General features: G+C 42.6%; 1 protein-coding gene across 1 annotated transcript in view; it reads left to right on the plus strand.

The window, feature by feature from the left end:
* Positions 1-14,264: 14,264 nt before the first annotated feature.
* Positions 14,265-26,991, plus strand: part of itpk1a (inositol-tetrakisphosphate 1-kinase a) — a 250,394-nt gene continuing 237,667 nt past the window's right edge. Inside the window, exons 1-2 of the mRNA XM_068038755.1 lie at positions 14,265-14,549; positions 14,712-14,869. Coding sequence (XP_067894856.1) covers positions 14,775-14,869 — 95 coding nt within the window. The 5' untranslated portion in view covers positions 14,265-14,549; positions 14,712-14,774. The remainder of the gene's footprint in view (positions 14,550-14,711; positions 14,870-26,991) is intronic.

Genomic DNA, 26,991 nt, shown 5'->3' on the forward strand with positions numbered 1-26,991 from the left:
TTAGTAGCAGTAGTAAAAGAGAAGACCACAAGTACCATGAGAAATATAGATTCTGAGGAGACTTTTAAATGTGGGGATAGTAGCAAGTAGGATTTTTGGAGGATAAGGCTGTGCTGGTTGAATCTGAAGTCTACTGCCAATGGATAAGCAGAAACAGGGGAAGGCACACTTAAAAAGAGTCAAAGGATTGAAGTGCATGATCTGGGAAATAGGGCTGCTGGTGGTTGCGGAGGGAAGGTAGAGCAAGACTACGGAGGGATTTGTCATCAAGAACCAAGATTTGAATTCAATGTGTTGGGGGAACAGATAGGCACAGAGTTCAGTGAGGACAGGGGTAATGGAACACCAGACACATAGCAGTGTAGCAGTTAAGTTACTCAACTAGATTAGTAATCCAGAGAATGTGGGTTGAAATCTCATGGCAATTTCAGAATTTGAATTCAGTTTATCAGTCAACCTAACCAGGAAGCTGAAAACCCAGAGAAAGAAGCCCGCTGTCTTTACCCAGTCTGGCCTATAGGTGACTCCAGTCCCATTCCGATGTGGTTGAACTCCTTTTCATTGCCATAGGCCATGCAGCTGTATCAGTCTTTCTCGGGGCAACTCGGGATGGGCAGTAAAGCCGGTTTTGTCAGTGTCGTCCACATCTCGCGAATGAGTTTTTAAAAAGGTGCAGGATGGAAACAGAATATCAGCCGTGGGGAGATTTGAATAAACTGGAGTTTGTCTGAAGTGAAGCTTAGGGGATTGGCAAGAAGCGCATTGAAAAGTCGGATCTGGACTTAACAGAAACATGATTGATAGTTTCAATAACGGTGGGAAATGAGGCATATGAGGGTAGTGTTGCTGAGGTGAAAGTTAACAGTCTTGGGTGATGGATGGTCAACACCTATAACCTACTACCAGATCACTCACTGTTTCAAAGAAAACCCAACAAGATCAATAGAAAGCCAAAAAGGTTGAATTTAATAATTCATCTGTATAAATATTCGGTTAAAAATTGAAGGTGACGCTCACTGTTCGAAGTAATTTTAATGGCATTTATTCAAAGATCACAAGTATTCTTTGCAGCTACTCCTCATAGAGTGGGACTCCTAGGAATATCTCCGAATTGTTTTATGCCAAGAGCTAAAAAGAAAATTTAGTTTTTTTTTCTGGAAGCATTTCTATCGGTGTCATTACCGCAGATCAGCAAATTCACATTCTTTCCCCAATATGTCTTTAATTGCAAGGTTCTCAACCACTGACTGTAAACCCCTGTTAAAATGCAAAACAATTTTTACAGACATTTAAAACAATAAGTATATAATTTGAGGTGCATAATTTCCCTGGAACCTGCTGGCCATTTCAGAAACGCAAATCCAAATATCTTGGGAACACTCCCAAAAGTTTAAAGCGGGATTGTCTAGGAGCAGACTGCGGTACTCCATGTCAAAAACTGAAGGAAATTATTATTGCAGCTTTACGTGAAGTGCGTAATTTGGTCAGTCTGATGGCCCGCGTACAATACTTCCCATTTTATATAATCCGAGTGTAGGCTAGTCTTTATTTAAAGAAACATAACTCAGACTGAGTGACCATTGCCCGAAAGACTTTTAATGAGTTCTCCAAAATAACACCCAATTTGATCAACGTGGAAGTAGAGCGTGGGTCCTGAGCCCTGTGTCTCAGGTAGGTTCACAAATGTCAACAACAACAACGAAAGTCGTTGTGCAGACTCGTTAAAATAATTCTAACATGAAACGTGGCATTGGAGATCTGTCAGCCTAGAGGCAAAAACTGTCATTTGTTACTTCCAAAAAGCATCTGGAATTTCAGTCTTCCCAGTAATTGTCGTTACCTCTAGTGTCAGCTGGAACCTGAGCAACGAGAGAAAGACTTGCATTTATCTAGCGCCTTTCATGACCTCCGAGGTCCCAAAGCGCTTTACAGTCAATGAAGTACCTTTTCTTGAAGTGTTCAGTCACTGTTGTAATGTGAGAATATATACATAGGAATCATTTAAATCTGAGTGCTCCTGATGATCGGTTGGATCGCATCCACAATCACCCACCGATCTAGTGAGAAGAAACGCTCCCAACCCTTGCTATTGTGTGATTGGGGTGCTGAATGAGAACAGGAAACATTACCAAAAGTAATTGGTTTGACTTTATGGTCACTCATAAGACCAGCCCTTATTCCGGGTCTAATACAGAATTGAAGGCGTTGTCGTTTTCACGATGGTATTATTGCAGTGACGAGATGTCCCAGTGAGTGCTTTGCGCGTAGGGTGCTGATTTAAAAAGTTACATTTTATGATTGTAACTACATGTTATAAAGTATTGATAAGCGACATGTGTTCTAATTTTTAGGAACTCTATCATACAATCGACAGGTAATATTTTTCGCTGTCGATGTTTATTAACTAATATTTTAAACACGTTTGTGTTGTGTATTAGGTAATGTTGATGTACTTAATATTTTTGAGTCTACAATTGCTATAATGACAGCAAAGAAATATACGAAAGTCTCTTTGTACAGATGCTGCCAGACCTGCTGAGTGGTTCCAGCATTTCTTGTTTTTATTTCAGATTTCCAGCATCCGCAGTATTTTGCTTTTATTTTAGTGTTTAATTCACTGCCACTTCTCTTCCAGGAATGCCTACCTTGAAGAAGTTCTGATCTTCCCTCCGATGGGATTTTCGTTTGTCTCTTTTACCTTGTTCACCTTCATTGCTTTCTATTTCCCTCCTGGTGTTTGATAAAGTGTCTACCAAAACTCGTTTTCACAGCCACATCTCCTTCCTCAGTGACTGTCTCCGGCTCCGACTTATTCCACGTGGATTCCAACTGCATTTTCACCCATCATGCTTTGAATCCACCCACGACTACAGGTATCTCCGAGAAATACAACGTTCCTCGGACTGCTACTCTCGCCGCATCCTGAGATCCACACTCAGTGCTATGCGCCACTACATGCACACACTGAACCTCTCTCTCCAGCAGCACCACCTCACCTTATCTCGTTATCTACTCCACAGTTTCATTTCATCTTTTGTGTCATCCGACACATTAACAAAAAACTTTTTTTCTTCCTTTCAGATATCAAGGAACGCAAGCTCCAGCAGCTGATGGGGACTAATGCTCCTCCAGATCCTCCTTCCGCTTCACTTCCCTCTGACTCCACCCCTTCTGATCTGACCCCTTGCCGTGTATTCACTATACCCTCTGACCTCCCCCTCTCTGATGCTGAACGTTCTGTACTCAGCAAAGGTCTCAGTTTTATCCCCTTACGTCCCCACCTCAATGAATTTCGCACTCGGCATGACGTTGAGCTCTTCTTCCGTCGCCTCCGTCTCCGGGCTGACTTCTTTGCCTAGGAGTCCTCCCCCCGATCAGCAGACCCATTCACCCGCCTCCAGCATTCTCCCTCTACCTGGACCCCTCCCCCTGGCCTCTTACCCGCTCTTGATCTCTTCATTGAAAACTGTCGGCGAGACATTGGTCATCTCAATTTCTCTGCCCCCCTCACTCACTCTAACCTGTCCCCCTCTGAACTTCAGGCACTCCGTTCTCTCAGGTCTAACCCCGACATGGTCATCAAACCTGCAGACAAGGGTGGTGCTGTTGTTGTATGGCTTACCGACCTCTACCTTGCAGAAGCTCAACGCCAACTCACAGACACTTCTTCCTACCTCCCTCTGGACCATGACCCCACCACCGAACATCAAGCCACTGTCCAAAGGACTGTCACTGACCTCATCTCCTCTGGAGATCTTCCGTCTACAGCTTCTAACCTCATAGTCCCGCAACCCCGGGCAGCCCACTTCTACCTCCTTCCCAAAATCCACAAACGGGACTGTCCCGGCAGACCCATTGTGTCAGCCTGCTCCTGCCCCACTGAAATTATTTCTTCCTATCTTGACTCTATCTTTTCTCCGCTGGTCCAGTCTCTTCCCACCTACATCCATGACTCTTCAGACACCCTACGTCATTTTGACAATTTCCCGTTTCCTGGTCCCAACCGCCTCCTCTTCACTATGGACGTCCAATCGCTCTACACCTCCATCCCCCACCTGGATGGTTTAAGGGCTCTCCGCTTCTTCCTTGAACAGAGGCCCAACCACCACCACCCTCCTCCGCCTGGCTGAACTTGTTCTCACATTGAACAACTTCTCCTTCAACTCCGCTCACTTCCTTCAAGTAAAAGGTGTTGCTATGGGTACCCGCAAGGGTCCTAGTTATGCCTGTCTTTTTGTGGGATATGTCGAGCATTCTTTGTTCCAGTCCTACTCAGGCCCCCTCCCCCAACTCTTTTTCCGGTACATTGATGACTGTATCGGTGCCTTCCTGCTCCCGCCCTGAACTAGAAAACTTTATCAACTTTGCTTCCAATTTCCACCCTTCTCTCACCTTTACATGGTCCATCTCTGACACTTCCCTTCCCTTCCTCGACTTCTCTGTCTCCATCTCTGGGGATAGATTGTCTACTAATATCCATTATAAGCCCACCGACTCCCACAGCTACCTGGACTACACTTCTTCACACCCGACCTCCTGTAAGAACTCCATTCCATTCTCCCAGTCTCTCCGTCTCCGACGCATCTGCTCTGATGATGCCACCTTCCATGACGGTGCTTCTGATATGACCTCCTTTATCCTCAACCGAGGATTCCCCCCCACTGTTGTTGACAGGGCCCTCAACCGTGTCCGGCCCATTTCCCGTACCTCTACCTTCCCCCTCCCTCCCAAACCGTGACAGGGTTCCCCTTGTCCTCACTTTCCACCCCATCAGCCTCCATATTCAAAGGATCATCCTCCGCCATTTCCGCCACCTCCAGCATGATGCCACTACCAAATGCATCTTCCCCTTCCTTCCCCTGTCAACATTCTGAAGGGATTGTTCCCTCCGCGACACCCTGGTCCACTCCTCCATTACCCCCACCACCTCGTCCCCGTCCCATGGCACCTTCCCCTGCAATCGCAGGAGGTGTAATACCTGCCCATTTACCTCCTCTCTCCTCACTATCCCAGGCCCCAAACACTCCTTTCAGGTGAAGCAGTGATTTACTTGTACTTCTTTCAATGTAGTATACTGTATTCGCTGCTCACAATGTGGTCTCCTCTACATTGGGGAGACTAAACGCAGACTGGGTGACCGCTTTGCAGAACACCTCTGCTCAGTCCGCAAGCAGGACCCTGAGCTTCCGGTTGCTTGCCATTTCAACACTCCCCCCTGCTCTCATGCTCACATCTCTATCCTGGGCTTGGTGCAGTGTTCCACTGAACATCAACGCAAGCTCGAGGAACAGCATCTCATTTTCCGATTAGGCACACTACAGTCTGCCGGACTGAACATTGAGTTCAATAATTTCAGAGCATGACAGCCCCCCATTTTACTTTCATTTTTAGTTCTTCTTTCTTTTTTACATTTTTTTACAATTTTTTTTCTTTTGTTTATTTCATTTTATTGTAGTTTGTTCAGTTTGCTTACCCACTGTTTTTTTTCATGTTTATACTTGCTGCTGTTCAATCTTCAGTTCGTTAACACCCTATCTGTACTAATGCTTTGTCTTGCAACACACCATTAACATATTGTTTGCCTTTGCTCCATGACCTCTTGGTCAGCTATGTGGCCTTGTCCAATCTACACCTTCTCCTTTGTTATCTCTTGCCCCACCCCCGGCTCACTTGCTTATAACCTGTGACATTTTAAATATTTGCTAGTTCCGAAGAAGGGTCACTGACCCGAAACGTTAACTCTGCTTCTCTTTCCACAGATGCTGCCAGACCTGCTGAGTGGTTCCAGCATTTCTTGTTTTTATTTCAGATTTCCAGCATCCGCAATATTTTGCTTTTACGAAAGTCAATGTTGTACTTGAATGTATATTATACAATGTTAACTGTAGTGAGGACTATAAGCTATCGACCTTCTCAGAGTTGGCCGTACTTCCAAGATGACCCATGCAATAGCGACTGTTTTAGGTCCTGGGTTCAAACCCAGTCCAGCTGGTGTGAACTTGCATTTATATAGCACCTTTCATGACCTCAGGACATCCCAAAGTGTTTTACAGCCAATGAAGCACTTTTGAAGTACAGTCATTATCGTAATGCAGGAAGCACAGCAGCCAATTTGCCCAAGGTCCCACAAACAGCAATGTGATAAAGACCAGATTACATGTTTCAGTGATGTTGCTTGAGGGATAAGTATGAAGGCTACTCTCTCTTCGACCTGAAAGGGAAACTTAGGAATTTAAAGGATGAAAAAGAATCCTGTAGTGTATCAGTTGTGGCACAGGAGGTAGTACACTTGCATGTAAGTTAGAGGTTGTGGGTTTAAGTCCACTCCAAGACTTGAGCACAAAAATCTATGCTGAAATTCCAGTACAGTACTGAGAAACTGCTGCGGTGTTGGGGGCGTTGTTTTTTGGATGATATGTTAAACCCCGCCTGCCTTCTCAGGTGGACGCAAAAGATCCCATGAAACTATTTCAAAGAGCAGGAGTTCTCCCTGGTGTCCTGGCCGACATTTACCCTCAGTCAACATCACAAAAACAGATTATCTGATCATTATCATATTTGTTGTCTGCAAATTTGCTGCTGTGTTTCCTACATTACAAGAATGGCCATACTTCATTGGCTGTAAAGTGCTTTGGGACGTCCTGTGATTGTGAAAGGTGCTATATAAATGCAATTTTTTCTTTGCCATTTCAGCCTAACTGATCAGCCCTGGCAATTTTCCCTGGCACTTTTAAGGATTTGTGCATATGGGCTTCAATGTCTCTTTGCTCATCTACACTTTTCAAAATCATCCCATCTATAGTATACTGTCTTTCCATATTAGTCCTCCCAATTTGCATCACTTCATAATTCTGCACTTTGAACTCCATCTGCGATGCTTCTACCCATTTCACCATCCTGTCTATGTCATCCTGAAGCCTCATCAGTACCCTGTACTTTGCCAAGTTTCGTATCATCTTTTATTTAATTTGTTCATGGGATGTGGGCATCATTGGCGAGGCCAGCATTTATCGCCCATCCCTAATTACCCTTGAGCAGGTGGTGGTGAACCACTTTGCTGATAAAAAAGTTACATTTTATGATTATAACCTACATGTCATAAAGTATTGATAAGCGATATTGTTTGTATTCTAATTTTTACGAACTTTATCAGGTAATGTTTTTCGCTGTTGATGTTTATTAACTAATATTTTAAACACTTTTATGTTGTGTATTGGGTAATGTTGATGTACTTAATATTTTTGAGTGTAAAATTGCTATACTTACTAACCTTCACACCATCTACTTCCTTTGTGAATACAGATGCAAGATATTCATTAACACTTTAGCCGCGTCCTCTGCCTCTAAATCTCTGCTTCTGGGAGTCCTCAACATTAACTCCAGACCCATAAAGTCTCATGGCATAAGGCCAAACATGGGCAAAGAAAACCCCTGCTGATTACCACCTACCGCTCCCACTGGCTGATGAATCAGTGCTTCTCCATGTTAAATACCAATTGGAAGAAGCACTGAGGGTGGCAAGGGCACAGAATGTCCTCTGGGTGGGGGACTTCAATATCCATCACCAAGAGTGGCTTGGTAGCACTACTACTGACCGAGCTGGCTAAGTCCTAAAGGATATAGCTGCTAGACTGGGCTTGCGGTAGGTGGTGAGGAAACCAACAAGAGGGAAAAACCTACTTGACCTCGTCCTCACCAAACTACCTGTCGCAGATGCATCTGTTCATAACGGTATTGGTAGGTGACCACCACACAGTCCTTGTGGAGACGAAGTCCCATCTTCACACTGAGGATACCCTCCATCGTGTTGTGTGGCACTACCACCGTGCTAAATGGGATAGATTTTGAACAGATATAGCAACTCAAAACTGGGCATCCATGAGCTGCTGTGGGCCATCAGTAGCAGCAGAATTATGTTCAACCACAATCTGTAACCTGTTGGCCTGGCATATCCCCCACTCTACCATTACCATCAAGCCGACGGACCAACCCTGGTTCAATGAAGAGTGCAGGAGGGCATGCCAGGAGCAGCACCAGGCACATCTAAAAATGAGGTGTCAGCCTGGTGAAGATACAACACAGGACCACTTGCATGCCAAACAGTGTAAGTATCATACAATAGACAGAGCTAAGTGATTCCACAACCAACGCATCAAATCTAAACTCTGCAGTCCTGCCACATCCAGTCATGAATGGTGGTGGACAATTAAACAACTGACAGGAGTAGGAGAAGGCTCCACAAACATTCCCATCCTCACCAATGGGAGAACCCAGAACATCAGTGCAAAAGACAAGGCTGAAACATTTGCATCCATCTTCAGCCGGAAGTGCCAAGTGGATGATCCATCTCAGCCTCCTCCTGAGGTCCCCAGCATCACAGATGCCAGTCTTCAGCCAATCTGATTCACTCCACATGATATCAAGAAATGGCTGAAGGCACTGGATACTGCAAAGGCTATGGGCCCTGACAACATTCTGGCAATAGTACTGAAGACTTGTGCTCCAGAACTAGCCGCGTCCCTAGCCAAGCTGTTCCAGTATAGCTACAACACTGGCATCTGCTTGACTATGTGGAAAATTGCCCAAGTATGTCCTGTGCACAAAAAGCAGGACAAATCCAACCCAGCCATTTACCACTCTTTCAGTCTACTCTCAATCATCAGCAGAAGTGTTGGAAGGTGTCATCGACAGCGCTATCAAACAACACTTGCTCAGCAATAATATGCTCACTGACACTCAGTTTGGGTTTCACCAGGGCCACTCAGCTCCTGACCTCATTACAGCCTTGGTCCAAACATGGACAAAAGAGTTGAACTCCAGAGGTGAGGTGAGAGTGACTGCCCTTGACATCAAGGCAGCATTTGACCGAGTATGACATCAAGGAGCCCTAGCAAAACTGGAGTCAATGGGAATCAGGGGGAAAACTCTCCCATCGTTGGTGTCATGCCTAGAACAAAGGAAGATGGTTGTGGTTGTTGGAGGTTAATCATCTCAGTCCCAGGACATCACTGCAGGAGTTCCTCAGGGTAGTGTCCTAGGCCCGACCATCTTCAGCTGCTTCATCAATGACCTTCCCTCCACCATAAGATCAGAAATGGGGATGTTCGCTGATGATTGCACAACATTTAGCACCATTTGCGACTCCTCAGATACTGAAGCAGCCCATGTCCATATGTAGCAAGACCTGGATCACATCCAGGCTTGGGCTGATAAGTGGCAAGTAACATTCATGCCACACAATTGCCAGGCAATGACCATCTCAAACAAAAGAGGATCTAACCGTCTCCCCTTGATGTTCAATGGCATTACCATTGCTGAATCTCCCGCTATCAACAGCCACATAAATGCTGTGGCAGAAGAGCAGGTCAGAGGCTAGGAATCCTGCGCTGAGTAACTCACCTCCTGTCTCCCTAATGCCTGTCCATGACCTACAAGGTACAAATCAGGAGTGTGATGGAATACTCTCCACTTGCCTGGATGGGTGAGCTCCAACAACACTCAAGAAGCTCGACACCATCCAGGACAAAGCAGCCCCCTTGACTGGCATCCCATCCACCACCATAAACATTCGCTCCCTCCACCACCAATGCCCAGTGGCAGGAGTGTGTACCATCTACAAGATGCAATGCGGCAACTCACCAAAGCTCCTTGGACAACACCTTCCAAATCCATGACCTCTACCACCTAGAAGGGCAAGGGCAGCAAATGCATGAGAACACCACCACCTGCAAGTTCCCCTCCAAGCCACACACCATCCTGACTTGGAACTATATCACCATTCCTTCTCTGTCATGGGTCCAAATCCTGGAACTCCCTTCTGCAGCTATCCTCCTCACTATCAAACAAACGGCCAATTTTTGTTTCGACTGCAAACTTCTTGATCATGCCCCCTATATTTATATCTAAATCATTAACATATACCACAAAAAGCAGGGGACCTGGTACTGGGCCCTGCAGAACCCCACTGGAAACAGTCCTCCAGTTGCAAAAACACCCATCAACAATTACAATTTGTTTCCTGCCACTGAGCCAGTTTTGTATTGACCTTGCTACATTTCCCTGGATCCCATGGGCTTTTTTTTTAAACCAGTCTGCCATGTGGGACCTTGTCAAAAGCCTTGCTAAAATCCATGTAGACCACATCAATCCTCCTTGTTACTTCTTCAAAAAATTCAATCAAGTTAGTCAGACAAGATCTTCCCTTACAAATCCATGCTGACTGTCCTTGATTCCAATAATTTGCCCACTACTGAGGTTATACTGACTGGCTTGTAATTATTCAGTCTATCCCTCACTCCTTTTTTAAACAAAAGTACAACGTTAGCAGTCCTCCAATCCTCTGGTACCACACCTGCACCCAGTGAGGACTGGCAAATGATGGTCAGAGCATCCTCTATTTCCTCCCTGCTTTCTCTTAGCAGCCTGGGGTGCATTTCATCCGACCCTGGTGATTTATCCACTTTCAAGGATCCTAATCCCATTAATATGTCCTCTCTCCTTATGTTTATCACATCCAATACTTCACACTCCTCCTCTTTAACTACAATATCTGCATTGCCCCCCTCTGTTGCAAAGACAGACGCAAAGTATTCATTAAGAACCACACCAACATCTTCCGCCCTTACACATAGGTTACCTTTTTGGTCTTTTATGGGCCCTACTCTCTCCTTAGTTATCCTCTTACTTTTAATGTATTGCTAAAACATCTTTGGGTTCACCTTAATTTTGCTTGCCAATATTCTTTCATGCCCTCTCTTTACTTTCCTAGTTTCCTTTTTGATTTCACCCCTCCACTTTCTGTATTCCTCTTGGCTTTCTGTAGTATTGAGCTCTCGGTGTAGGACATAAGCTTTCCTTTTCTGCTTATCTTACCCTGTAAGCTCCTTGACATCCATGGGGCTCTAGATTTGGCTGTCCTTTTTCTTTGTGGGAACATGTTTACTCTGAACCCCTTGAATCTCCCCTTTGAATGCCTCCCACTGCTCTGACACTGATTTCCCTTCTAGTACCTGTTTCCACACTTTTGCTAAATCAGTCCTCAACTGAGTAAAATTGGCCTTGCCCCAATTAAGAACTCTAACTTCTATTTTCTCTTTGTCCTTTTCCATAATTATGTTAAAACTAACTGAATTATGACCACTACCACCAAAATGCTTTCCCACTGCCACTCCTTCCACCTGCCCATCTTCATTTCCTAAAACTCAGTCAAAAACTGTGCCCTCTCTTGTTGGACTTGCTACATACTGGCCAAAAATGTTCTCCTGAATGCACTTCAAGAATTCTGCTCCCTCAATTCCTTTCACAGTAAAACTATCCCAGTTAATAATGGGATCATCAAAATCCCCTATTACTGCCCTATTGTTTTTGCACTGCTCAGAGATTTGCTTACAAATTTGCTCTTCCATCTCCCTCTGACCGTCTGGGGGTCTAGAGTACACCCCCAGCAGTGTGACTGCCCTTTTTTTGTTTGTTAGCTCAATATATATGGCCTCATTTGATGATCCTTCTAACATATCATCCCTCCTCACAGCTGTAATTGTTTCTTTCACCAGAATTGCCACCCCACTCCTTTTTACCCCCCCCCCTCTATTGCATCTGAAAACCTTGTAACCAGGAATGTTGAGTAGCCATTCCTGTCCCTCCTTAAGCCATGTTTCTGTAATAGCTATGATATCATACTGCCACGTGTCTATCTGTGCCCTCAGCTCATCTGCTTTATTTGCTATACTCCTTGCATTAATGTCGATACCCTTGAGCACTGCCAAACTCTTTAAAAAATTTTTTCTAACCTTTGTTTCCTTTGCCTTCCAGACTCATCCATTAATTTTCTGCCTTCCATTTTCATTTCTGATTTTGCCCCAACTTAATCTACCCTCAGGTCCTCATACCCCTGCCAAACTAGTTTAAACTTTTTCTAGCTAACCATTTACAGTTTATAAAAATGTTCTAGGGTTCACTTTAATGTTGCCTGCTAATCTTTTCTCATAATCTCTCATTGCGTCCCATATTAACTTTTTCAATTCCCTCCTGTACTGTGCATAATCTTTCTGGTTATTGATGGAATCTTGCTCCTGACATCTGTCATAAGCCTCCTTTTTCTGTTTTATTTTAACCTTTTTCCTTTGTCATCCAGGGTGCATGAGCTTTGGAATGTTCTGCCTTTTCCCTTCAAAGGAACATACTTAGTTTGCAGATGAACGATCACTTCTCTGAATGCCCTCCCTTGCTCTAATACTGTTTTATCCTGCAATCGCCTGTTTCAATCTACCTGCTCTAGGCCCCTTCGTAAATCACTGAAATAGTGACTCTTGTGTGAAATAGCTATACTTATAGAAATGTGTTTTGTTCTATTAGATTTGGTCCATAGCACATCATTGCCTATAATTTAGCACAACTTAACAGTCGGACACAAAGAGACCATAAAGATAACTTGCATGGAAATGTAAAAGTACATACATGGTAGATATGGTGTTAGCTCAAGTTAGAGGTGTGATGAATTGGATGGCTTTCTCTGAGCTGCAGTTTCTATGATTCTAAAATAGTGAGTGCTGTTCTGAAGTTGAGGTGAAAGTATGTAGTTGGAGCGGTAAAAAACAAGTTTGACTCTGCATTCAGTTTATATCATATCTGAACTGGGAGTGGCTGTATTGACATTGGATGCCAAAAGGGGAAAAATGACACAGACGTCCTTTGACGAGTACAATAGCTCACCTAAAATAAGAGAGGATGCCTTTTAATCCTAATTGCAGCTGCTGTTACCTATAATCCTCACTAAATTATTCCCCCTATCCATGAGTAATGGAAATATGGAAATACCAACCTTTTGAAGTTATGCTATTGAATCTGTTACAAAGGTATTGAAACATTCATAAATGTCTATCTCAGGGGTGCAATTTACTACTCACACCACTGCCCTCACTTCATTTATTATGTTAATACTATAGCATGTCAAGAATTTGAGGCAAAAACAAAGTTCTACCATACATTTATGCAAGGTACCTGTTCCTGAAGTTGTCCTTAGGTATGAAAGATCTAAGTAACTTCAAAACAGATAATGCTAGGAGGATTTTTTAACCATATTAGGTTCAGTCAGGAGATAAAGAATCTTGTCACTCTGCTTGAACCCAAGCTGAGCTTCCGTCACACATCCCATTCTGTCAAGAAGACCACTTTCCTCAATTGCAATAAGTCCATGCCTTCAATCACCTAAAGCCTCCACTTCTGTACTGCTCTCCTAGTCAACCTACATCACAACTCATTCACAAACACTGCAATCAACATACTCACCAACAGGAAGTGCTATCTCACTGTGAAAACTCCACTGACTCTCTGTGCTCCAGCAACTTGACTTTAAGATCATTTGTTCTTGCACCTTAATCATATCTCAGAGTCCTCCACAATTAGTGCTGCAAGTGCCTGAGGACCGAGTCCGTGCCTGCAGCAGAGAAGTTAATGTTTCGGGTATCTAAGTCCTTTGTCAAAACTGTTCTGACAAATGAAATGTTAACTTGGCAATTCTCTCCACGCATACTGCCAGACCTGCTGTGCGTTTCCATCATTTTATTTTTGCTTGACATAATAACAGTTACTGCACGTCAAGGTAATTAATTGCATGTCATGCATTATGAGACATGGGTATGGTTATTCCAATGCAACTTTAATTGTTGAATACGACGACGCCCGCATGAATAAATAAGACGACTGATATTTTTTAAAAATGTTACTTCAAAAGTAATTCATTGGCTGAAAGGCGTTTTGAACGCCCTGAGGATATGGAAGGTTCTTAAATCATCTGCGGAGAGACGCTTCAAAACTTTAAGAGGTACAAAAGACAAATTAAAATTAATGACCCAATGTGGAGGATTTACACTCATTTCTACGGGAACAATTCTTGCTTTCAAAAGTTGGGCGTCGAATACGATTTGAACAACATAAATCGAATGGGTACCAGCTGCATGATGGCCCTACCCACAAAAAAAAGTTTATAATGATTTGAATACCTCAGGAATTTACATTGCACAACCTAAAGCAGGAGGATTATAAATAGCGTGCAATTTAACACGTGAGATTTTTGAAAAAAAATAACATGGCAAAAGTGGTGTAAAGCTGGAGTAGAGGAGATTAATAATGGATTTGAAATGTTTTCTTTTCTGGGGGCGGACAGGATACCTTTAAGGGTGGGGGGGGGAATGATGGTATTGTGAAGCGGCTCGGGAGCGTCCCCTGTTGTCCTCGATCTGCAGCTGCCGGTATTTATTTATAAAGCGAGCGGGGTTTGTGTGATTTCAATGAGCTGAGAGGGTTTGGAGGAGGGGAAATTGGGCTGCAGGTCTCTCTCTGTTCTGCCCTTCCCTTCTGTGTGGATGTGGTCGGAGTTTCTGCTGGTGGTAGCCCGGAGTGTGTCGGCTAGACTTGGAGCCGTATTCGGTGCATTGAGAGACGATTAGTGGTGGGGGAGAGCTCAAAGCAGCGGCGTCTGATCAAAAGCCCAGGCGCGAATACCAGGGCAGAGGGATTTGTAATGAGCCGGGCGCTCAGCATTGATCGAGGTCTTTTACACTTTTCCTGTGTGTGTGTTTTTTTAAATGTTGTGTTTTTTACAATCTCTTTGGTATTCGTTCTTGTGCACGGCAAAGAAAATGTAAATGCGAATCGTTATATATGTCATAAATGCAGCCAGGCTGGTTTAAAGGTAAACCATTAATTTCCAGGTTTGCTAACCTACGGGAGGCTCACGGTGTAGATTTCACTTCCGCACTTGTTCCGTCTTCAAGATGCAGACTTGGCTGAAAGGCAAGCGGGTCGGATACTGGTTGAGTGAGAAGAAGATCAAAAAGCTGAATTTCCAGGCCTTCGCGGACCTTTGCAGGTAAAGACAAGAACCAACACCCCTTGTTTTGGGAATGAAACGGTTACATTTGGGCTTGGGGACTGGCAGCAGGAAATAATGCTGATTTAAGGCAACAACCCATGTGCAAGCCCGCTTCACAGCGAGTCGAGCACCAGCTACCGGGGAGGGGTGGGGAAGAAGAGAGAGGGAAACCAGAAATACAACCATTGATCTGCACAATCACCATCACTCTCTCTGTAGCGGCTTAGGATAGTGAAGGGGGGGGGGGGGGGGGGGTATTTAGTGCTAATCTGTAATTATATAAACGAACAAGATCCTTGAAGATTAGAAGTGTAGTTTATGCTACTTTTTCTTAAATTTGCAGAATATTTTAAGTACATCTTTCTCCTCCACCTTCCCTCTCTTTTCCTCCACCCCAATCTTGTTGCAAAGCATTGCGAATGCACTGTGGTGAAGGAGGAAGGTTGCTTTCTAATTAAAGTTTGAGAATGGAGAAAGTGGTTCTGGATGTCGGACTGCAATAGGTTGTGGAGCTGAGTGCCGATTGCTCGGAGCAGGCTGCAGAGATGATAGTCGAGTGCTGTTTTATAGACTAAAGTTAGTGCTGACAGGGAGCCTTGAGGATGCTATTGAGAAGAGGTGGAGGGATTTCCATGTTGGTTAAAGCATAGAGTATTACAGTCCTAGAGGCTAAGTCTTCAGTTGGTATTAATGTTTTGCTGTGTGTATAGTTAAATTGTAGAGGGTCAGTACTGCTGTAAAGTGATCTAGAAATGGCCCTTCATTTTAACCTGTTGTAGTTTAAATGTAAATCATTACATTTCCACTCTGATCTGTTTGGGGCCCCATTGTCAAGATTGGCAGTCTAAAAACGAGAACTAGATGGGACCAGCACACAACCTCTGATGCTGATCTTTACTGTACTGCTTAGTCTGAAGTTGACCATGGGATACTTTGTAAATGATTAATGCCACTTTTAATCTTTTCCATGTGTGTCTCTTGCTTTCAATCCCACTGGAGCTGTATGCTTTGCATAAACTGCATAGAATCCATGAGGTCAGAAGTAACTCTTGAAATTTCATTAACGTTTCTTTAAACTTACCTAAAGCTAATATAAACCTGGATCCAATCGCCCAACAGCAGCTTGCATTTATATAGCACCTTTAACATAGTAAAATGTCCCAAGGTGCTTTTCAGGAGCTTTTTCAATCTTGTAAAATGTAAAAAAGTTCTAATCTTTGCAGTTTATTTTATTGAACAACTTAAAGTAGGTATTAAGGTGTCAGTCACGTTTATTCTTCATTAGGACATTAGGCTGTGTGGCTGCTGCTTTCTTTGCCCAATTATGCTGCAAGCAATTATTATACTTTAAGTCATCATTTAGTTTTTTTTCCAGATGTTTTTTCAAAGGCGATGTTAGATTAGTTGGGTACTTAAGAGGAAACTTTAATACCTGGTGTTAATGAAATGCATACTAACTAGCATGTTTTTTGACAATTGGAATAAAAAGGTTCAGTCCACAGATTCTAGCTTGAAGGAGATTGTCTCTCTGTCTGTCATCCAGGTATTCTGAAAACACAGTTTTTTTTTTTCTTTCATGGCATGTGGGTGTCACTGGTTAGGCCAGCATTTATTGCCCATCCCTAATTGCCCTTGAGAAGGTGGTGATGGGCTGCCTTGAACTGCTGCAGTCCACATGGTGTAGGTGCATCCACAGTGCTATTAGGAAGGGAGTTCCAGGATTTTGACCCAGTGCCGTGAAGGAACAATGATTTTTTTTTTTAATTTCCAAAATATACTTTATTCATAAAAATCTGTAAAAATTACATTGCCAAACAGTTTCCAAACAGCACCAAAAAATACAAACATTGCAAGGGAGATCAGTTTCCTTCAATACTGTCATGTGTTTCTTCCCAACCCTTCCGTTTCACAATTGTCATGTCAATTACAGTTTTACATTTACAGCAATTGAGAATATTAACGATACAGTTCGAAGGGTTTCCCATGGATCCAGCCCCTCAGTCCAGCTTGGTGGGGGAACCTTACACTGTGGTCTTTCCCCATTGAGCCTGAAGGAACAATGATATAGTTCCAAGTCAGGATGGTGTGTGGCTTGGAGGGGAACTTGCAGATGCTGGTGTTCCCATGCATCTGCTGCCCTTGTCCTTTAAGGTGATAGAGGTCATGGGTTGGAAGGTGCTGTCGAAGGAGGTGTGCTGAGTTACTGCAATGCATCATGTGTTTGGTACACACTGCTGCCACTGTGTGTTAGTGGTGGAGGGAGTGAATGTTTTTAGATGGGGTGCCAATCAAGCGGGCTGCTTTGTCTTAGATGGTATTGAGGTTCTTGAGTGTTGTTGGAGCTGCAAGCATCCAAGCAAGTTGAGAGTATTCGATCGCACTCCTGACTTGTGCCTTGTAGATGATGGACAGGGATTGGGGAGCCAGGAGGTGAGTTACGCAGTGCAGAATTCCCAGCCTCTGACCTGCTCTTGTAGCCACAGTACTTGTATGACTGGTCTAGTTCAGTTTCTGATAGTCCTCTCTAAGCTAAGTTCTGGAGGGTGTAAAGAGTCCTGTGCACCAATATGCAATTGCCATTTTAAACCCCACTAAAAACAATAAATAAATCTGATGTAGCCTAAATTTGAGCAGAATGTGAAATGTGAGCAAAAGACTTTATTACGATAGAGTGCAAGCTAATACAGTTTGACGTTTCAAGCAAGAGCTTACTGTGTCCTGACCAGGATCTGGGAAATTGTTCAGCAGGGGGCCCTTTAACATCAAGAAAGATGAATGAATATTCATGGTGGTTGATAAAGCTTCCAGATTTTACTCTGGAGAGCTAGCATTCCAATGGTAGCACGTTTGTTACAGTTCCATTAACTGAGCAAAGCTGGATTTTTTTTTTTGTGAGATGCATTGCTTACAGTTAGAAAAGCTATGGACTGAACAATGCTGTATTTATGCTATTACCTTTTTGAGGTTTGGGGGTGGGGATAGATGGTGGGGGACTGGGGAGTAGTAAACTGATGTGGATTCCATTCAAAAGTCTGTCAGGAACAGAAACAAGATTTTAGGAATGTGGTTGGAGTGGAGGAGGAGAGGTGGAAACAGGGAAGCCACTCTGGTTGGAGGGGCTAGCAAATGTATATCATTTTAGTATAATACCTGCTCCCGGACCGGCAATGCCGCAATTTTAAAATTCTCATCCTTGTTTTCAAATTTCCCCCCCCCCGCATATCTCCTACAACCCTCTGAGATCTGTGCAATTCTGGTCTCTTTTTTGTGCATCCCTGATGTTCACTGCTCAACCGTTGGCGTGCCTCAGCTGCTTTGGTTCTAAGCTCTGCAATTTCCTCTCTAAACCTCTCCGCCTTGCTACCTCGCTTCCTTTCAGACGCTCCTGAAAACTTTAAGCAAGGTTTTGGTCATCTGCCCTAATATCTCCTTATGTTGGTTGGTGTTAAATTGTGTTTGATAACGTTTCAGTGAAGCACTTTGGGACGTTTTGCTATGTTAAGGGTGTTAATGCCAGTTGTCATTGTCTGTGATCTTGTGAATTGGAGCAGAATTATTTTCCACTATGGTACCTGGCTGTGTGGCTCTTGATACCATGTGTGAATTAGGCAGCTGACATTACCCAACAATATGTAGGATGCTATACAAATTCTATGATTTATATATAGTTAATGAGGTGATATCAGCAACATCTGATAGCACTTAGCATGTGGACATCTGCGGAGTAGCCAATTTTGTCCTGACTTTAATAGGATCCTTCTCAGCACTTGGAGCTGCCCTTTGCTATTAATATAAACTGAGTGAGGTCTGGCATTATGTTAGTCGTACCTGGACAACGTTCAGTATGTTCAAAATAAATAACCTGTGGAGCATAATCTCATTCATTTAACAAAAAAAATGACACTGGAACTCTCCCTGAGTGTGTAGATTTTGGTGTCTGTGTAACATTACTGTTTTAAACCTGTACATTATTCAGGGTGTTCTAAAATGTTGAGATGTAGTGATGTACAGTAATTAGCTTACAAATGGATTTTTGCATCAATTACCACTGCACTGTACAATGTTATGAACATACAGTAGGATTTATTTATAAATGTTACAAAAAAACTTTTAATGACTTTCAGATAGACTTTAATAGTTCAGATTTACCTAGTTTTTGGGCCATTGCATATTATAACATCCTGTAGTGTGCTCTTGTTTAGTTCTGGTGTTGTGTGGTAGAGACTTTGAGAGTGAGGCCTTAACGTTTTGTAAAATCCTACTATGAATGATTTTACATTGACTTTGTGGATATTCCACATACTTGGAAGTGACACAAATCAATGACATAATAGAAGGTTGTTCATGAGGGAACAAATTGGTACTTGTTGCATATTATTGCATGTCCATTCATTTAGGGTTTGAAAAAGTTCTGAGAGCAGCTCATAAGTTGTCACTAGAAGCTCAACATGTATAGTACAGAATGTTGTGTTTAGAACTACAAGAACTTTTGTAACTTCTATCCCCACTGCTACTCTGAACGTGCCGATTCATGTAGGGTTACAACATCATTGTGCTCGGGTGGGAGGTGAGAGTCTAGTGAACATTAGCAGGATATTTAGTCAATCTTTTTTTCTTTCAGCGAGGGCCACTAGATAGTGATCATGAGTGGGAACCCTGTTTTGATTTTTCTTTTTCTGTCTCCGTCGCATGTAGGCCAGACCAGGTAAAGACAGAAGATTTCCTTCCCTAAAGGACATTAGTGAACCAGATGGCTTTTTACAACAATCAACCATGGTCACCATTAGACTAGATTTTAATTCCAGATTTATTAATTAAATTCAAATTTCACTATCTGCCGTGGTGGGATTCAAACCCATGTCTCTAGAGCATTAGCCTGGGGCTCTGGGTTACTAGTCTAGTGACATTACCACTATGCCACTGCCTCCCTTAGGATATTGGGGGTACAAACAAGGTAATAGATGTTGGGCATCCTTGATTGCCCTAATGTAATTAACAATCACTAGTATGGTGGGTCATTGAAGGAGGTTGGGTTTCTATGATGATCCAGCAGGTGTGTCTCATTTTTCACTTTGATTTTTCCTGCCAGCATTATTGAATTCCATTTTGCACTGTACCCTGGTGAATTTTAAATTCATGACATCTGGGTTGCTAGTCCAGTATTATAATTACTAAGATATCATCCTGATAAATTAATCTATTTTGGTGGTGTTGGTTGATTTGTATAAATGTAGTACAGCATATCAGCTATTCAAATAGTGCTGTGGGATCTTTTGCATCCATGTGAAAAGGCAAACAAGGCTTCAGTCTAACTCCATCAGTACTGCACTGAAGTGTCAGCCTAGGTTTTGTACTCTAGACCTGGAACCTACAACCTTAGGACTCTGAGATAGGATGACTGAAATGCTGCTATTGCCCCCATTGAGAATGTTTTGCGCACCCTACTGAACTAAGCCAAAACTTGGAAAGCTGAAACCTGAATTGGACATAGAAATCTCACTTTTTTTGCTTGTTTCCTGTGGCTATAAAATAGATGAGACCAGAACTCTTGTTTCCAAACGTATCTTCAAATGACCAATGGGGAGTGGAACCAAGGAATAATCTAGCAATTTTTGCTTCTGCTTTCTTGGAGAATGTTTTGGGCAGGATCTGAAAATTAATGATCAGCCTTTCCAATGCATTGGCATTCTTGCGTCATGAAGCTTTTTTTTTGCACCATAATGCAAATATGTTGACCCACAGAAGTGGCTTGGCATGTTTAGCAGACCTTTGGAGGCAGCTGTTCCAACTACAGAAGCCTGAGAAAATGGTTTCTTTTTTTAATGTCATATATGGCTGTCACTCCATTTATTTGGAGTACCAGTGACTGAACTGTATATCAGTAGTTTACAGCAGTAACATGAGGTAAAATTGCCTGTAGTTTGCAGAGAGTGTAACTAATATTGCTGAAAGATATCAGCAGATGCAGGTGGGATGAATACCAATTACTTTCTATGGTCTTGTGTGTTATTTTTTGAAATTTTGAAAGGTTTTTTGACTGACAAAGTTACAGAATTCTGTCTTTTTGTTCAGGGAATTTTGAAGTTGAAGATGAGAAAGAAATCCTTCAGTTGTTTTACCATCATTGTCCAAGCTGTCAGCCATCATGCCGCTGCACTCTAGAACTCCCCTCCTGAACCCCTCTGTCACATTTCTTTTTGTCACCTTCCCTAACTTTTCTTCTAACTCCTAATCAGTGACTATTTCCTCCTCTCCATCTCCTTGTGGAGTGCCTGGTTGTGTAAATGCACACCGTTTCATATTTCCCGGCAGTCTCAATTTGCAAAATTCTCTGCTTCAGACAGGAATTTCTTTCTCCCCCTGCTCCATCCTCTCTCCATGTTTTCCTTTGGGATGTCCTGAGGTGAAAGGCACCATATAACTACAAGTTTATTTGCTCTTTCTGAATGCTATTTGCCTGTCACTTACTCAGCTATTAAGACTCTTGGCACTCTTTGTTTGGTATCTAGTTTGAGTACAGATTTTGTAGAGCAGCTATCTGCACTTTCTGCAAATTTAAAATTTTTTGCTTTTTTCCCCCCCCCCCCCTTTTTAAAAAAAATTTTTTTGAAGCAGACTGGAACAGTCGCCATTAAACACTTATTGTCTTGGTTTCATTTGCACCTTTGTTATAAGCCACTAAAATAAAAGCAAAATACTGTGGATGCTGGAAATCTGAAATAAAAACAAGAAATGCTGGAAATACTCAGCAGGTCTGGCAGCATCTGTGGAGAGAGAAGCAGAGTTAACGTTTCAGGATCACCTGATACTTTAACTCTGCTTCTCTCTCCACAGATGCTGCCAGACCTGCTGAGTGTTTCCAGCATTTCTTGTTTTTATTTTGTTATAAGCCAGTTGTGAAGTCCTCTAAGAAGGGATGTTGAAGGCTGAAGTACTTAATATCTGCTACAATGTCCCTATCAATTAACTTGGTAGCATCTTCAAAACATTTCATTCAAGTGTTTGATGGCATCATTTCTTCTCCATCCATTGTGTCTGTTCTGGATTTTATTGATCGAATTTTGGCCTCTGTCACTTCTAATAAGAACTTAAGAAATAGGAACAGGGATATGCCATACTGCCCCTCGAGTTTGCTCTGCCATTCAATAAGATCGTGACTGATCTTCTACCTTAACTCCACTTTCCTGCCCTATCCCTTGGTTCGCTTAGTGTCCAAAAATCAATTGACTTTTGTCTCGAGTATGCTCAATGACTGAGCATCTGCAGCTCTGTGGGTTTATTGTTGCTGTTTTGAACGCTGGACTTTGTAACATGATTATGGTTTAAAAAGCGTGGTTTTTAAAAAAAAATTTAAATGCCGTCCGGAAGGTCAGGTGACTTCACATCCGCTCTGCCAAAGTTGGTTACTAGGACAACAGAGAACACCTCAGAGACTTTTTGTTCCCGAGAAACAGAGATTGCATGGGTAACACCTAAAGAACAATGTGTTTTGCTCTCCGGGACTTTTGAGTTGTAAAACATGGTCAATGATTCTGAAGATGCAAATATACCAAGTAGCTGTTAACACCTGGAAACAATGGAAAGCCCAGGTGTTCCTGTGAAACCAGACTTCTGGACTTTGCATATTGAAACAGGACAATAGACTATTGATGTGTGGTTCCAGATAAATTTAACTGATTTTCTGAAGGCAGACAGACTGTAAGAGAAGAAACCAGTGGTTACGGCAGAGGGAGAAGGAACACCTGCTCTCAAGCCTGAGACAGCGAAAGGCTGTGAAGACATCAACCTGTTTTGAAAGTTGAAGCTTGCAGAGAAGTAGAAGACCAGCAGGATCACCCCAGGAAACACCTTATTCAGGAACATCCAGGTCGGAAGTGCTCAGAGAAGTGAGTGAAGAGGTCGTTTGATTTTTGAAAAAGTCTGGGAGATCCAACCCATTACAACTGGGAGGAGTTTGGGACTTTTAAGCACAAAGGATTTTGCCAACAAAAAGGACTACGCAACATATAAGTGTGGTGTGAGGTTTTCAAGTATTTTAATAAGTAAAGAAAATACCTTTCTGTAATCTGGGATATCTGTTACTTACAAAGTACTATCTGGTTAAAGGGGATTTCTTGCAGGTGTTATAATAAAAGTCTTAAACATGAAATCTTGTCATGTAATTCTTTAAATTGGTCTGGGGGTTCATATCTCTTTTATTTTAATGTTAACAGTCTCTCTGAGGTCGTAACAAATTGGGAGCTCTGGTCCGGGATACGAATTCAGAGGCTGTAAAACGGGTACATTGTTTAAATTCTAGCAAATTCCAAACAAGATTTCACAATTACTTTTGCTATATTCATAAGGAAAAGCCAGCATGTTTACTTTTAATGCTCAAGCCTTTGTGGAGATAGAAGATCTGACTCTCCAACACTTAACAGTGGATGCATTAATGGCTGTCGCGGAGCAAGTGGGGGCTAGTTTAAAATCAAAAACCAACAAGACAGGAATCATTGAAGTGTTGTCTCAGCATTTCTTCCTTGAAGGAAAGGTTGGTCCTGGTAGCTCTCAGATTGAGTTAGCTAGAATTCAGTTGCAATTGCGGCAACTGGAAAAAGAAAGGGAAAAAGACAGACAATTTCAACTTGCACTGAGAAAGTTTGAATTTGAAGAGAGAGAAAGAGTTAGAATAAGAAAGACAAGCCAGAAAATTTGGACTAGACAGAGAAGCTTGGCTTATGTGAACAGGGAGCGACTGGAAGGTTGAGGAACCTGAGAATCTAATTTCAAACTGCTGGTTTTGATTTGGCAAGGAATATATATATTTAGTGTCCAAATTCAGTGAGAAAGGAGTTGAAATATACTTTGTCCTTTGGCAAAAAAAATTGCTATGAAGTTGCAATGGCTGAAGGAAAGTTGGACAATTTTATTACAAAATGTGTTAGTGGGAAAATCGTTAGAGATATACTCAGCACTTGCTGAGGAACAGGCAAGTGATTATGAAGTGGTTAAAACTGCAGTTCTCAATAGTTATGAGTTGTACCAGAGGCTTACAGGCAAACATTTGGGAATTTAAGAAAGAAACAGGGTCAGAAACTTATGGGATTTGCTAATGAGACGAAAATAATATTTGATCATTGGTATCAGTCAATGAAGACTGAACAAGACTTGAAAACCTTGGAAGTAATCCTATTGGAGGAATTTAAAAATAGCATTCCTTCAGGAATAAGGTCCCACCTGGAAGAACATAAAGCTGGTAAAATGAGGAATGCTGCAGGAATGGTGGATGATTACGAATTGATCTACAAAAGCAGTAGTTACAGGCCAGTATTTTAAAACTTTCAGAGTTGGAAAGATAAGTGTGGATAACCAGAATAGATGCCTTTTTTTTTAGTGAGAGGGGATACAGGCAACCCTCCAGAGTGGTTTTAAAAAAGGATAGTCAGGAGACTAGGGTTGAGTCAAAAGAACCAATGTGCTATTTTTGTAATCGGGCATATAAAATCAATGCTGGAAATTGAAAGGCAAGCCCACATCTCCATTTGGTTTACCAAAAGCCTGTACTGAAAAGGATGCCCCAATAGGTGGCACTGTTGCCAAGCCTAGTGGCTTTGGTGATGTTGGACAGGGAACAGAAGTGTTCTCCCTTGTGTGCTAGCAAATTAAGTCAGGCCTCTGAAGGGTATAAATGTTTTGTGCTCAGTGGTATAATATCCTCATATTTGTCAGATGAGGCAGGCAAGCTGATTTATGGTGTTGAGATGTAGGGGCAACTCAGTCATTGGTAACAAAGGATATAGATCTTCCCCCAACAGTTAGCAACACTGAGTTGGCCCTGGATTGGGGGCACTGCTTCTGCAGTTTTACTTCTGTTTGTGTTTCTGCATGTGCCTAGAACACTAGCTGCTAGGAGTGGAAGAGTTCTGACGTTACTTGCTGGCCTATTGGCCTATCTCCATATGAGAGGCAGTTGCCCCCCCCAATTTGGTCAGCTGATGTCACAATCCTGTACCCCTTGAGCCCTATGTCATGTTGTTATAGTGCCAGTTCACTACACTGCCACTTCAGCTCTTTTCCACCGATACCATTTTCCAGATGTTGGGTACTGCAAATTTGCCATGAGAATATTTCAATGCGGCTCGCACCTGTGATTGTGAATTGTATTGTCATACAAACTTTTTTTTTATTTGTTTGTGGGATGTGGGTATTGTTGGCAAGGCCAGCATTTATTGTCTAGCCCTATTTGCCCTTGATAAGGTGGTGCTGAGCTGCCTTCTAGAGCAACTGTTGCCTGTGTGGCATAGGTAGGGTTTTGACCCGAGTTTGGAAACCACATTGTGGTATTGTTGACATGGCTGAAAACAAAGGAGTTCATGAAACAGTTTTTCATTAACTGGGATTTAATGAATCAAATTAATTAATTAATATTTGATAGGGATATGTGTGGAAATATTCGGGTGTTAAGTTTGCCAACTTGGCTGCCATGTAACCATCAGTTATTTCTAGTTTACTTTCTTTTATGTAATTCAAGTAAGTATGAGGGCATGGATAAATAGGCATATAAACAACATGTTTAATGCCAGAAAAGCTCTAATAGATTTAAATTTTATTTTTCAAATTTAAAAAATCCTTTTTGTAGGCCAGGAAGGTAGGTAGACCATCTTCAGAGTTCTGCTAATGCTGATCCAGGTGACTTACCTTCCAGTTTCATTGATTTGAATATTCCCCACCCCCTCCCTGCTGAACAGCCTTGGCTAAAATTAATGTAATATAAAATAGTGTAATTAATATCCTAATGGTTTGCAGAGGGTTATTTTCCAAAAATACACTTTATTCATTTTTAAAAAAAAAAATACATAGAACCATAGAGAAATTGCAGCACAGAAGGAGGCCATTCAGCCCATCGTGTCTGCGCTAGCTGAAAAAACTAGCCGCCCAATCTAATCCCACCTTCCAGCACCTGGTCCATGACCTTGCTGGCCACAGCACTTCATGTGCGTGTGCAGGTACCTTTTTTAAAGAATTGAGGGTTTCTGCCTCCACCACCATTCCTGGCAGTGAATTCCAGCCACGCACCAACCTCTGGGTGAAAAAGTTTTTTCCTCATATCCCCTCTAATCCTTCTACCAATCACCTTAAATCAGTGCCCCCTGGTAATTGACCTCTCTGCTAGGAGAAACAGGTCCTTCCTGTCTACTCTCTCTAGGCCCCTTATAATTTTGTACACATCAGTTAAGTCACTCCTCAGCCTCCTCTGTTCTAAGGAAAACAACCCGAGCCTATCCAATCTTTAAATTATAGCTGCAACTTTCAAGTTCTGGCAACATTCTTGTAAAGTTCCTCTATGCTCTCTCTCCAGAGCAATAATGTTGTTTCTGTAATGTGGTGACCAGAACTGTACGCAATACTACAAAATAGTTCCAAGTTGACATTCCAGAAAGTGCAAAAGAAATCCATTTTCTTCAGTACAGAACATGAGTTGCCTCAAACTTTCCATTCCATTTTACATGCAGTGTACATTTGCATGACACATCAAAACCATATTTTGATGCATACAGCTGGAGGGGTTTTACAGCTTCCAGCCCCTCTTCGCTATGGTGGGAGGACCTTACATCGTGGCCTTTCCCCATTGAGCTTTTGCAGCGGCTGCCCCAAGCTTTAGTGCGTCCATCAGCATGTAGTCCTGGAACTTGGAATGTGCCAGTCTGCAACACTTGGTCTTGGACAACCTTTTGCACTGGAAGACCAGCAAGTTTCACGCAGACCAAGAAAGTCTTTCACCGAGTTGATGGTCCTCCAGCAGCAGTTGATGTTCATCTCGGTGTACATCCCTGGAAACAGACCGTAGACCACAGACTCATGTGTTACAGAGCCTCAACAAAAACCACTGCATCTCTTTCCACATTAGCTTTGCAAAAGCACATTGCAGAAGGAGGTGGGCAGCAGTCTCATCCCCACCGCAGCCACCTTGAGGGCAGCATGCTGAGGTGAGGTTCTGGGCATGCAGGAATGATCTGATGGGGAGGGCCCTTCTCACCACCAGCCAAGCTACGTCTTGGTGCTTGTTTGAAAGTTCTGATGAGGCATTCTGCCAAATGACTTTGGCAGTTTATTTAGGGAACCATCCGACAGGATCCACC

Source organism: Heterodontus francisci, chromosome 9, assembly GCF_036365525.1.
Source record: "Heterodontus francisci isolate sHetFra1 chromosome 9, sHetFra1.hap1, whole genome shotgun sequence".
NCBI classification, from domain to species: Eukaryota; Metazoa; Chordata; class Chondrichthyes; order Heterodontiformes; family Heterodontidae; genus Heterodontus; species Heterodontus francisci.